General features: G+C 32.3%; 1 protein-coding gene across 6 annotated transcripts in view; it reads right to left on the bottom strand.

Moving 5' to 3' along the window:
* Window positions 1-3149: 3149 nt before the first annotated feature.
* The window catches only part of LOC111012939 (ENHANCED DISEASE RESISTANCE protein (DUF1336)), a 43831-nt gene continuing 33895 nt past the window's right edge, over window positions 3150-13085 (bottom strand). For 5 of the 6 annotated variants that reach the window (XM_022287250.2, XM_088127759.1, XM_022287252.2 and 2 more), the window contains 7 exons: window positions 12265-12440; window positions 10598-10699; window positions 6401-6448; window positions 5956-6099; window positions 5788-5883; window positions 4641-4742; window positions 4089-4347 (listed from right to left, as the gene is read on the bottom strand). In XM_022287250.2, the coding sequence (XP_022142942.1) occupies window positions 4255-4347; window positions 4641-4742; window positions 5788-5883; window positions 5956-6099; window positions 6401-6448; window positions 10598-10699; window positions 12265-12440 (761 nt within the window). In that variant the 3' untranslated portion in view covers window positions 4089-4254. Of the gene's footprint in view, window positions 3410-4088; window positions 4348-4640; window positions 4743-5787; window positions 5884-5955; window positions 6100-6400; window positions 6449-10597; window positions 10700-12264; window positions 12441-13085 lie in introns of those variants that run through there. The other variant, XM_022287251.2, reaches the window with a different exon arrangement.

The raw sequence follows: 13085 nt of genomic DNA, 5'->3' as shown, positions 1-13085 counted from the left end.
GAAATGTTAAATTTGATACAATATGGGTCCAAATCATAAAGAAATTAATAGATAAAAGTAATGTTTGTTTTATGAATAATATATATAATAAAACTCATAAAATTACGATGAAGAGATTGCTTTAAAGTCTTTAATGGTGGGGACTCTTCATAGTTTATTTACATTGTAACTGAAGTAATGATGGAGCAAAGATTTATAATGCATCGACCATAAAAAAACTATATGAAATGTCAATTATCGTTGAGCTATGCTCACTTTGACATAAACATTTAAAGTTTAGATAAACACAATCAATTGGATTTTATCAATCGAGACTATGAGCAAGTTTTTATTTTCTTTATGAGAAAATATTTTTATACTTTGGGATAATATGCCAGTGGCATATCATTCACCAAATTGAACATAGTTTAACTGATCAAGGATATGAATATGTTTAAGTAGACAACTATCTAAGCATTTTTGCCTTATATGTAATTTTTAAAGTGATCCGGTCTCTTTATTTTATTTTTTATCTCATTTGCTTGGATCAAAATTTTAACACAATATTATATTCAATAAATTTTTTGAAATATAGTCAATAACTTTGCATTAAAGGATTTCATTGTATATAGAATTTGTGTTAAAATTTTGTAAATAGTTACTAAAATTATGACTTTTAAAAAATACAAGATCAAACTGATATTTCGGAGTTAAAATGAACCAGAGTTCAGAGTTGAAAGTTGAAAGTATATGAATTAAAATAAATAAGTTAAAAATATAAAGAACAAAATGAATAAAAAAAATTAAAATGACATGAATCAAAATAGTATTTAAATACGACTCCAAATAAGGCAAGTACAGCCTGGAATGTTATAATTAAGGAGCAGGATCCCTTGACTTATTAGGTCATCATTTTCTAACCACAAATAAGAAGGGATCTCCTACTGAACGGTGGGAAAGATGGATGATAATATAGGCGATGCTTTTGAAAGTGAGATGGGGACAAAAGTTGCCCAAGACCCTAATTTCACTGCAATCATTCAGCAAACCCCTTTTTTAATTATTACATTATATAAAAAAGCAAAGGTTTCATTTTATATTGTATGTATTCCCTTTTTCAAAATAATTTTATTGAATGATGTTTGTCAAATATAGGGCATAGATTGGATAGGTTTGAGTTTGGTTTCTAACCAAAAAGGGGGAAGACATTAGGTTAAGACTTTGAAGCGATGATTATTAATATGAAAGTATGAAGAAACAGAGAGTAATAACTTTTTTTATATGATAAATTAAAAAGAGTAAATATAAACATCCAGTAAATAGTGCCTCTACTAATGAAATACTTTAAAAGAAGTCGAGGAAATTCATGCAGGTTAAGTTAAAATTGAATAATATCATACTAGTTTTGTGGACGAAACTTCACATGTTAAACAAAAAGTGTTGAATCTTTGATATTGCAATTTGCAGCAATGATGGTTTGTAATAAAGCTCTATCAAATAGGTGGCATGAACTCATATATAAAGATTGCTAAGCAGAGGTTCAGTGAATTATTATTTGATGTGAGAACTATTATTAAGGGTATAACAAAATATGGTAAATGTTAGATATCTCATAAAGTGATTTATAGTTGAGTTTTAATCCAATCGGGGAGGTTATACGCTTCAAAGAAAAAAAGTTGACACAAATGAAAACAAACTCTAAATATGATAGAGAGTAGACGAATAAACAGCTATATGAGAAGATACAAACATAGTAAGACAACCATAGGAAGTAGTGAATATAAATTTTAAAATGACGTGGCATCATTCTGTTATTCAATTATTGAATAGTTTATTACTACCATAAGCATAAGCACAACTTAACGATATTTATTTTTATGTGATGTATCGGTGAGAATTTAAAAGGAAAGTAAAATACAAAGTTTACAGAAAAAGCAAGGAACAGGAAATGCAATAAAAAGGGGAAATGGACATTTAAGTACAAAAGACATAAGAAACTTGTCCATTGTGCTTTTAAATATTGTCCCTTCTCCCTCAGTGTACCTAATTTCATTCCCTCCTCGTGACCAATTTCACTCCTCTTTGCAAATTCAAATTTACAAAATTTGAAAAACGATCTACTTTTCATTTTGTAAAAAGAAAAAGTTGCACATTTTATTTTAAGATTTTCAAGAGGTTGATAAAACTTCCCTTTGATCGAAAAAATTATAGATATGTAGAGAGTGAAATGAGTGAAAGAGAGTACGTAAAAAGAAATAGTGGGAAAGTTTTAGACGATGTATTAAGTTTTTTTTACTTGTTCAAATACTAAAGATTAAAATTATTAATGTCATATAGCTAAATTTTGAAGGTTCATGGACCTGAGATTTAAATTTTTTGACTGGCATTAGCTAAATTTTGTCTTTCATGAATTAATTCAAAGGATACAATGAGAATGGTTCTGTATTAAATGAGAAGTCATACTTCTATGAAGGTAGAAATAAAGGGAATCCCAAAAGAGGAAGGAAAAAAAAAACAGAATTTATTTATTATTATTATTATTATTATTATTATTATTATTATTTCCAAAGATAAAATATTATGTATATTAATAAAAGGGAACTAACAATCGTGTGGTCTCGAAGAAAGAGGTAAAAGAGAGAAAAAACACTTTTTTTTTCAGTAAAAAAGACACATCTTTTAAGGGAAAAAGGGATTAATTTGACAGGTTAAAAGAATAATGTTAGTAAAAAAAAAGACAAACCTTGCATACCTTGATTTGATATTCAAATCATAAGAGAGAGAGAAAAAAAAATGCTAAATTGCAACTATAGTTGTAAAATTTTCTTGTGAATATTGAAAAATACTTGCTTGTACTTGGTGTCATCTCATTGTTAAAAAAATATAACGTTATATTTGATCAGTCTACGAGATCAAAACAAATCAATAAACTAAATCACGATGATTCACTTTTTTGTTTTTTTTTTTAATTACCCTAAAATGATTGACAGGTTGATTCAATTAGAAAATTTACTTTTTACTGGTTGGAATTAACTTAATTTCTTAAACTCAAATAGGATTAAAAAGGTGTTTTAGAATCAATGGAAACGAAATTGAATTGATTTGTCAATACATATATGGGGAAGGTGGAACAATACTTTCTTAAACAATTTGTGAGTTTGAAACATTGATTGAGAAAGTTTTTCTTATTCTTTTATTTTCATCAACTTTTTATACATATTATACATTAGTTTAAAGGTACAAGCAATTCAAATCAATAAACAAGAACAATTATCATAAGAGATAAACTTTATGCAAATTAAATCATCCATCATTCTAAAGTTTGTCCACTGATATGCTAATAAAGTAAAGCAAGAGTAGTTGGGAGTGGGTAAAGTGATTGCAGAAAGGGCCCTCTTTTTTGTAAGCTTCAAGATGGAAAAGATTAGCCCTGCAACAGTTTTATGATTAAATATATATGAAAAAGGAGAAAAAAAATCAGATTAATAGAACTGAGCTGGTGGAATTCTGTGGCCATAAGCAAAAGAAACAATCAAGAAAGACATGAACAATGTGAAATAATTTCCAGCAGTAGTAACAGGATGAGCAAATCCCATTGATCAGATCGCTTTTTCGAGAAATAAATGTAATGTAAAATACCTTTTCAAGGAGTTGTTTGGGTGAGTTTGGTTTAAAATTTTGAATCTATGTTTTCTAGAATTCGTCAAGCCTAGGTTCGTTAGATAAATCCATGAGTTTCACCCGTACTCTAAATCCAATACCACGTATCGTTTTCTGAAAATCCAGACTTCCTAAACCTGCACCCCAAACAGATTTCCTAATGCTAAACTTCTTAAACCTTTCACCTAATCCCACGCTTAAGATGTCAAACCCACATCCAAATGCACCTAGAGAGTTCAAAAACCGATCAAACAAAAATAATGACTTGTTACTGACAGATCAATCAATTATCAAAAAGAAATGTTTGATCCCTATGTATGAGCTAGGTGAGATAGAAATGTGAAAACTAGCGATCAAACTAATAGAACTACACAGTTCCTCCAACAAATATGCCAAAATTTATGAAAGTTTTCAGAATACTAAAACTACAGAAGTATAGATTAAAATAATTCAGACGAATTTAGTGGATCATTTCATTACTGAGTAAAATTTGAGTATCTTGTAAATATTATTCACTATAACAGGATGGACATACTATCAACTATAAAACCTCACTGAAGTGACCATATCACAATAAATAAATGTGAAATTTAGCAAATGTAACATATAGAGACCTCAATTTTCCAAAGGTATTGCCGAATCAAGCCTCACACGGTTTAGCCGAACGGTTCCAAGAACATACTCAGGCAACTCTTCCTCTTCCTTTGCCTGCAATTGTCAGTAGCTGTCAGCTCCATAATACTACACAATGAATTTGACAAATAGGAATCGAAAATCTATCTATGTCTATTAATTCATAATTCCATAAGGTAAGTTGTTCCATGGAATATAAAAAATCTAATGATGAATGAACCAGTAAAAATATGTAGGTAAACAATAGTACTATGGCCAATTTTTCTGTTCGGCCATTTCCTTCATAGTTTCCCTCATTTCTTATTTTCATTTTTTTGTGTATGCGTGTGTGTGTGTGATACATAAGAATAGCAAGCATAAGTGATAACCTCTATTAGAATTGCAAGGTCAACGACTAAGCTTGTGACATATCCAAGAACAAGGCCAATAACACTTCTGGCAACTGTTGATGATCCAATATCCACATCAATCTGCAAATACATTTATGAAGTAATTAGTAAAATAACTTAAGTAGCATATTTTAGAACATGTATTACACTCTCATAAGAGTAAGGCTACAACGGCATGCTTTCCTATGAATAGCTCAAATAGATAATTAGTACACAATAATATACTCGTGTTTCTAATGGCACAAATAGCTTCGGAATTTCCTCTGTTTACTCAAGAATCAATTAGGCTTTTCAAATTCCAAGCAGTGGCAACTAGATTTGCATTTAGGATAATATGAAAAAAATTATAGGAAACCTAGCCTGATAGGCCCGAAAGACCTTTGGTATAACAATGAACAATAGAATAAAACTATAATACCAAAGCGTTCAAGAGATTATGATACTCTTTCTTCCTATCCGAATGTAGTTCTAGTATTTCTATTATTATTATTTTTTATTTTATTTTTTTTGATAATCGGGAGTCGAAATTTTACTCCCATATACCCAAGGGCACCCGCGTCCGTACCAAGGCTCGAAATTGGGAGACATCTGGGATTTTTGATATTAAGTTCACTTGAAAGTTCGAACGTGAGACATTTAAGTCGGTATAACCGAGAGACACCGAGCCCTTGCTAATGGGGCTTGGGGCGACTTCTATTTCTATTATTATAAGATGGGAACCATACTCGCGTACAAAACATTCTCCTCACTCTCACAAACTGACTTTACTCAGTCATCATAGCTGACACATAGCTCTACTCAGTCATCCTAGCTGACTTTCTTCTATCGTAAGTAAAATTCATTGGGGGCTTGGCATTCTCATCAACGTCATCTGCTAGTCTGAGTGCTAGAAGAAAAAACTCCACAAGGTAAGTAATATGAAGCAAATGATACACTACACATAAAAGTAAATATTCCTTCCTGTAAATTTTCTCGAGCTTGACATGAACTTGCTTTACTAGTAGACAATACACACTCTCCCTCCCCTCAACTTGGCAAGTCTAAGTAGCCATAAAACATCTCTGACAAAATAACACATATATGAATGCATGCTATTAAGTATTAATGTTGGGTTAGAATTAGTTACTTCAAGAAAATTATCCTGTCTGAGGTACTTGCATGTAACCGCCTTGCCCAAAAGGCAAGCCTTTGTTCCAACTGCACGCTTGACCATCCAATATCCCTATTGAATTAAACTAACCATTAGTTGCAATGGCATCAGGAATAATAAATATAAGGTAACAAGATCCTATACCTCCACAATGCTGGGAATTAATTTAAATCTAGAATCCCGGTACATGTCACTTCCATCCACAAATTTGCCCAACAAAGAATTTTTGTTTATAGGTCTATCTGCAGCATAATACATTACCATACTATAGTTTGGCTTGGCTGGAACCTGAACAGAAATGAACATAAGAAGCAGGGACACAATATAAGACAGATAAAGTGACATTTTCCATTTTTCAAAAATTAGATAGTAGCCTCTTTACCACTCTTCTCAACTCTTGAGGTTATAAAGTATAATTGCTACATATAAGCTTGTAAATAAAAACACTCTGCATTTTTTGTCTTGCTGCTCTAGAATCAAGTTCACAATTAAAAGAATAAAAAGAAAAGAAAAAGAACACTTTCACTCTAAATGTAGTTACTGCAAAATTAAATGTAAAAACAAGCAGATTTTAGTTGGCTGCACAAACCTGCAGATTAATGACAAGCATGAATGGGACCTTCTTTCCAGCTTCTGACTGATATTGGGAAAAAAAAAATAGTTACTCAAAAATTTTATTTTTCCCATTTCCTTTTCAGTGAAGGATTTTTATTAGACAACAAGTACTAGGAAATTCAAGCATTACCTTATATAAAAAGACAGGTACCGGCATACATCATCTTATCATGAACATTTTTTAGATAGACATGAAGACTAATAGATGCGAGTATGCAACTAAGCATAAAAATACTAGATAAAGAAGATCAACCAGCTGGGATGGGCATCCCCATAAAAACAGCCGTATTAAGCAGTAAAGAACATGAAAGCATCATCTCACCTCACCTGTCATGGTGTAGGATTGTACTAATAAAGATCTAAATACATGAGGGAGTACACTGCCCCTTTTGTAGAAGAGGGCTACTGACATTTAACAAAAATACTCATTAGGCATGGTTACAGATAACCAACTAACCCAAGTCTTTAACTAATAAACTAATAAAACCAACGGGCTGGTAGTTACATCAGTTTCCTTCTCTCTTAAACAAAACTCGTCATCGAGTTTAAAAGCAGTGGAGTTAGAAGGCTATGAACAATCTTCAAAATGGAAACTTATTTCTTCTTGTGGTTCAAAAATACTCCAACCTAAAATGCCTTTTTTAACTCATCAAAACAAAAAGACTCATCTACATTCTTGAAGTCTACTGTGAGGGAAAGACTTTCTGGTATTTTCTTATAGCCAACGTTTTGGAGTCCAACTGGAGAGTAAACACTCTGTTGTTGTACCTCCTTGCTAGAAAATTAAATAGTTTTTGCCTTTTAAGATTATCATTGTTATTACCCTTTATTGTTTCCTCTAGACAGTGTAGAATGGGTTGGTTTAGTCCCAATACTATTCTGTATCTAAAAACAAAATCTCCATCCAGTATGCTGAAACTTGTCTGAAATACCTCTTGGCTTAAGAAAATATTTGGTTTAGCTAATGCCTCACCATTTATAATAAGCTTATCGATATGGAAGAAATCTTCATCTCCTTCATTTTTTACACTCCTATGGTAATTTTCTTCAGTCTCATCAAAATAACCTACAAACCCATAGAAAAACTCTTCTTCTTTGCTGGAAAAATTACAATCTTGAAATATAATGTTGGCAAATTCAATTGGGTAAACTTCATTCGAATGGTGAGAAATTGATTTGGTTGAATGGGCTTGTTCTTCATCTTTCTCCTCCTCAATTTCTTGTTCAATCTCTAAGCTTTTTGTATCATCTGAAATTTCTGTCAGTCTTTTGCAGTCTTTTGAAGCATCTTCACTTTCTTGGTGGCAAAATCTACCCATCTTGGTTAAGGTATCAGTTGGATTTTTTTCTCTGTTCGTTGTTCGGAGTTTTGTACAAGAAAAATGAAAATTTTCATGGCTCCTGTTGGAGTTCCAATGGATTCCCCAGAAAAATCTGGATGTTTCTGGACAAATATTTTAGCATAAAATACCTCAGCCTTGGCTCAAAGTAATTTGGTGAAATTCATACAAATTCCAAGATTGTTGCTTGGAACTTTCTAGTTGCCAAACTTTTTTGTGTCATTAAAGCTGGGTAAGTCAATTTTCATCTTGTAATTGCTAACCTCTCGGTATTGCTGATAGTTAAGATGAAAACCCCTTCTGTCTTCCACCAACTCAACTCAGGCAGCTCGTCCTCTTCACTAGAAGAATATATTTGGATTTCATTTCTTCTTTGAAATAGAGGGTTCCAATTTGCGTTTATGTTGAAAGATTTGTGGTTCTTGCATTCTTCTTGAATCCAATATTGGTTCTTGAAGCCTTCTGGTAGAAGAGGGCTACCGACTACACTACCCTATTATAGAAGAGGGCTACTGACATTTAACAAAAATACTGATCAGGCATAGTTAACAGCCAACCAATTAACTTAAGTCTTTAACTAATAAGCTAATAAACTAACGGGCTGTTAGTTACATCATGTCATCAAGCATCTTCAGAGAGAGAAAAGAAGAATAGAGGTGCAGGCATGTTATTAATATATGTCGACACGTCGACATTTCCATCGTCATTTTCATGTATTCATGGATTCGACATCAACATAAGGGGTAAATCAATATTTCCATCAAATTACACAAAAAAAAAAATCGACATTCCATTTTAGGTGTTTTCTTTCCGGTTTATTTTGAGTCCTCCTCATTGGCTTCATGGATCTTCCCTTACCAGTTTCTCAAGAAGACATTGTTTCTTCCCTCAAATTCATCTCAAACTTATCTCTCTCTCAATTGGATGCTTATTTATCCTTTCTTAAGTTCGAGTTTGTCAATATTCGCAAAGAAATGGCTCTTTTTTTTAAGCACACTCTATAAGAAAGATGGAGATTCAAGCTGAGTGGGAAAGAGATCTTGCTAAAGGTATTAGAAATATTCGGGTCAAATATTCTCAGAAGTTTAAAGAGTTGTTTCCAGATGATAAAGATGTCTTCAACGATGTTATTGCTGTTCAAGGTTCCTGAAGCTTTTTTTTGCAGTTCATTTCTTTTGGGAGGCTCTATTTTAAAGTTTCTGTTCTGGTCTTTTATGTCATTTATCTGTCGGCGATTTTGTCTCTTGTCTTTTTTTCCTTTTTCACTCCCTTTGAGAGTTTGAATCTTTTGAACATTTTGTTCTTTGCATTAATCAATGAGAACTTCGTATCTTGTTCAAGAAAAAAAACAAAAAAAATCGACAAAATATGAAAAATATCAACAAAATGTCACTAATATATATATAATATTAATTATTTTTAACTTATTTAGAAATAGAAAAATGTTTATTTGTTAATTTTAATATTTTTTATGATTTTTTAGTTTCTCTAACTTTTATAGAAATAACCATCGACATCGACATTTTATCAATATTTCTATCGATATTTCCATGAAATTGAAACCTCAACATTTTCATCGACATCGACATTTAAAACCTTGGTACAAGAAGTGTTACCCTACCCCTTCTAACATGGGGGATTTGGTGCATATGTGAGCATGCTAGACCATATTCCAAATTATGAAGCCCTGTCTTACACTTCTTTCGTAAGCTAGAAATAATGGTCCAACATGCCAGGCAAGGTTGTGACAGCTACATAATTTATTTAGGTATCTTCAAACAAATTCTAATATTTCAGCTAGCTCTTCTATTTTTCAAGATTGGGACAAAAATTTAATTTATCCACAATTGTCTTCCTCCAGGTTCATTTCATACAAAAAAATTTTCTTGATCTCATTACCAACATTGTCCTTGCATACTCAGGTAATTAAATTGTGCTCCTACAAATTTTCTCAATCTCTTTGCTAACACATCACTCAATCTCTCCACTACTTTCTCTCTAATGATTTTAAACAATTTCTCTCTGAAGGAAGGCAACCAGTTTATTTAATTTTCCGTATTTACATTACCCATAGATTTCCTACAGTTCAAACGGAAGTTCCTAAAATCTAATGGGGAGAGACCGTACTGATTACTACTTAACTCCTCAATGTATCCCCTCCATGATTCTTCAATATAGAGCACCCCTACACATGCACCCAAAGTTGTATGCAGATCTATACACCTTTCCTATTAACCTTAAAAATCTATGGATGTATTGCTTTTATCCGCGATACACCACCAAACCAAGGTAAGCTGGGCATAAAAGCCGTCAAGTTGTCTGTTCCTAGCTACTCTGCAACCCATAAAATGATCGCATCCTTTGGTGGTACCTTTTGTGAAGACAATATTATTCTGAACCCAACCTCACGTCACAGTGGCAGACAGGAAATTTGTTGGCCAAAGAGATCAATTGGCACCCAACCACTTTTGTGAAGATAACTCACGGTTGTATAATTACCTCTTCCATTACCTCACAAAAACACTAACATAAGTAGAGCTCTGTAGATACAAGTTTTACAAAGATACGGTCTAGCTTTATGCTTAAAATAGTGAACTTTTGAATAAGTGCAATGCAACAACAAATTAATAGATTCAAATATCTACTATTTAAACAGTACATTTTTTACAACAGACACAACTTTCTCCAATTACATAAGGCAAATTCTACACGAAAAGCACCAAGGATCCATGCAGTTTTTGGTAAAGGAAAAATACGGTGATTAAGAGTAGGCAACAGAGTTTGTAAGGGGTTTCTACTTTTCATGGATGCTAAAACGTAAGTGATAATACCTGAACTAAGTTACGGGGATGCAATGCAATTCTATCAAAGCTTTTATCAACTTTGAACCAATCTACTGCTATGAGCTTGAGAAGGGGATCTCCCCCCATTACCTGAAAAATATCATACCATGTAATCTATGTCATAGGATATCAAACGACATGAACGAAGAACAATCATTTCTCACATCATTTAATTTTGATTTAGTCTGTTTGTTTTAATGGTACTTATTAGTTCTACATAAATCATGGTCCTATTCCCTGTAGATTTATAATAATTAAATACAGTGTAAAGTATCGTCGTGGATAACACTTGAAATGACAACAATTTTGTTTTATTTTTTTGTTAAAACAAATTTTTAATTGATAATATGAAAAGGGAAAAAAAATGTTCAAGGATATAAGCTTCCAAAAGAAGCGAAAAGAGAAGAAAAACAACCAAACATAGGAACCAAATGATAAGGTAATAAACGAGGTCAAAACCAAAAAAAAATCATAAAGCTAAAAGAACAGATATTGAAAAAACTTTCTGCAACAAAGCTTGCCAATCCAAAAAGACTGTCTGTTGAGGAGGAATTTTGTTTTCAAAATCAAGCTTTTTTACAAAAGAGAAAAAAAAAAGAAGAAAATTTTGTCTTATAATCTAAATTTTTTATTAATATTATTAAAATTCTACCAAAAATTTCAAAACTAATGAAAGTAGGGCCAATTTCTTTGATTGTTTTGTAATCTACTTTTAAAAATAATATCAGCATCCTAGTCAAATTTTATAACTAAAAGAATAGTTCTCAACCAAAAACTAACAATAATAAAAATTGGCTAAAAAGTGGAAAAATTGTAAACAAGCTTAATTGCTAAAAATAGAATTGTTATCAAATGGACCTTAGTAATCCTATAAGTTCCTAGCTTTTTTCTACAGAAATGGTTGTGTTTCCAGAAAAAAAACTCAATACAAACAGGAGGGAGAACAAGTACAAATCCCCAAGCAAAGAAAAGAATTCTGTAGATTATAAAGAACTCTCAAGTAGTCAATAAAAAAAAACTCTTTGGTACTAAAAGGTCAAGGAGACACAACTAGACATATCATATCTCGGGATACATTGATCTCCTAATCATTCCCCTAAATTAACTACCTAGTTGTCACAATTCCAAACTATGTGATATATCAAAAACGGTGGGTGCATAAAAAATAGAGTTTACAGTTTTATTTCAACCACTGTGTCTTCAATAACAAGCATTTTCTTCTTGACTTCCCATCATGTGGTAATAAACATTAGGAAAGAGGATTCAATTATTGGGTCATAGTTCTCATTAAGGAGAAAAAAAGGCATTTCAAGAAGTAAATTTTTTATGACAAGGAGCAGCATGAAACAACATAAAAGTTTGAGACTGCAACAGGACACTTAAGAAATCCAAATCATCCACTAATCCAAGCATAGCTCGATAGATAAGACATCAATTCCCTTCCTTGAGGTTGAAGGTTCAATCTTCCACCCTCACATTCCTCGTACTGAAAGGAAAAAAAAAATCCTGACTTATTGCAACCTTTCGGCACCATGATGCAACATTTTCTCCTTTTTCAAGGTTGCAAAAATGGCAAATATGACATTATGAACATCAAAATGATCGTCCTAACCCAGCATATATATATTTTTAATTCGCAAAAGAAAAAAACCCACCTTAGAATTGTCCTTGAGGTAATTTTTCCCCCTTATCATGAATCCTGCACCACTTGGAGAAGTCCAACAGTTTGTATCCGTATCATCCCTCCCTTTCTGCATAGAACCATGAAACTGGTTTGTTTCCAAGATGATAGGAACGACACTAGAATCTAGTTCCTTATTGGCATCCGCAGCTGCAACCATGATGATCACTATTTTATTACCAAACATTTTTCAATCAAATGTAGAATACATGTAAAAAGATTATGAATAAATAACCATAAACTATTCTCTATTGATATTCCAAACTATCAGTTCTATACTTGTGAACTTGGTCAATTCGAAATAGCAATGCATCTGTATGGATATGCATAATGCATGTATGCATGCCTATATGTGCATGCCTACACACTCACATAACATTGTTGAGAATCAAGCCAAAATAAAATTAAAAGAAATAAGGAATAAGGAATAGGTTATTGGGCCAAGCAACAAAAGTAAAAAGCCCAAACCTATTTTTGTTTCTTCTTCAACGTTACCTGCCGCCTCACTTTTAACATACTAGGAGAGAGATTTTTTTTTGTTGAGATTTCCCATAGAGGGTTTTTGTGAGAGGGTTCTTCGTGAGGTTTTACAAAAAGAAAAGTGAGAGAAATCATCGTATAGAATTGGTAAACTCTTGAAGATTCTCCTTGGCGGTTAGTGGAACTTGCAACGGTAATAAAGAACTGGACGTAACCCACATTAGGTGAACCGGTATAAATCCGGTGTCAATTTCTCTTTCTGGTTCTTTTTATTGTTTTTGTTGCTTGAGGTTTAGGTTGGTTTATCTACTCTTT

This window comes from Momordica charantia (genome assembly GCF_013281855.1).
Source record: "Momordica charantia cultivar OHB3-1 chromosome 8 unlocalized genomic scaffold, Mcharantia_2.0 BLBB01000008.1, whole genome shotgun sequence".
Lineage (NCBI taxonomy): Eukaryota > Viridiplantae > Streptophyta > Magnoliopsida > Cucurbitales > Cucurbitaceae > Momordica > Momordica charantia.
Note: the sequence above shows the minus strand (reverse complement) of the source record. Positions and strands in the feature narration are given on the sequence as shown.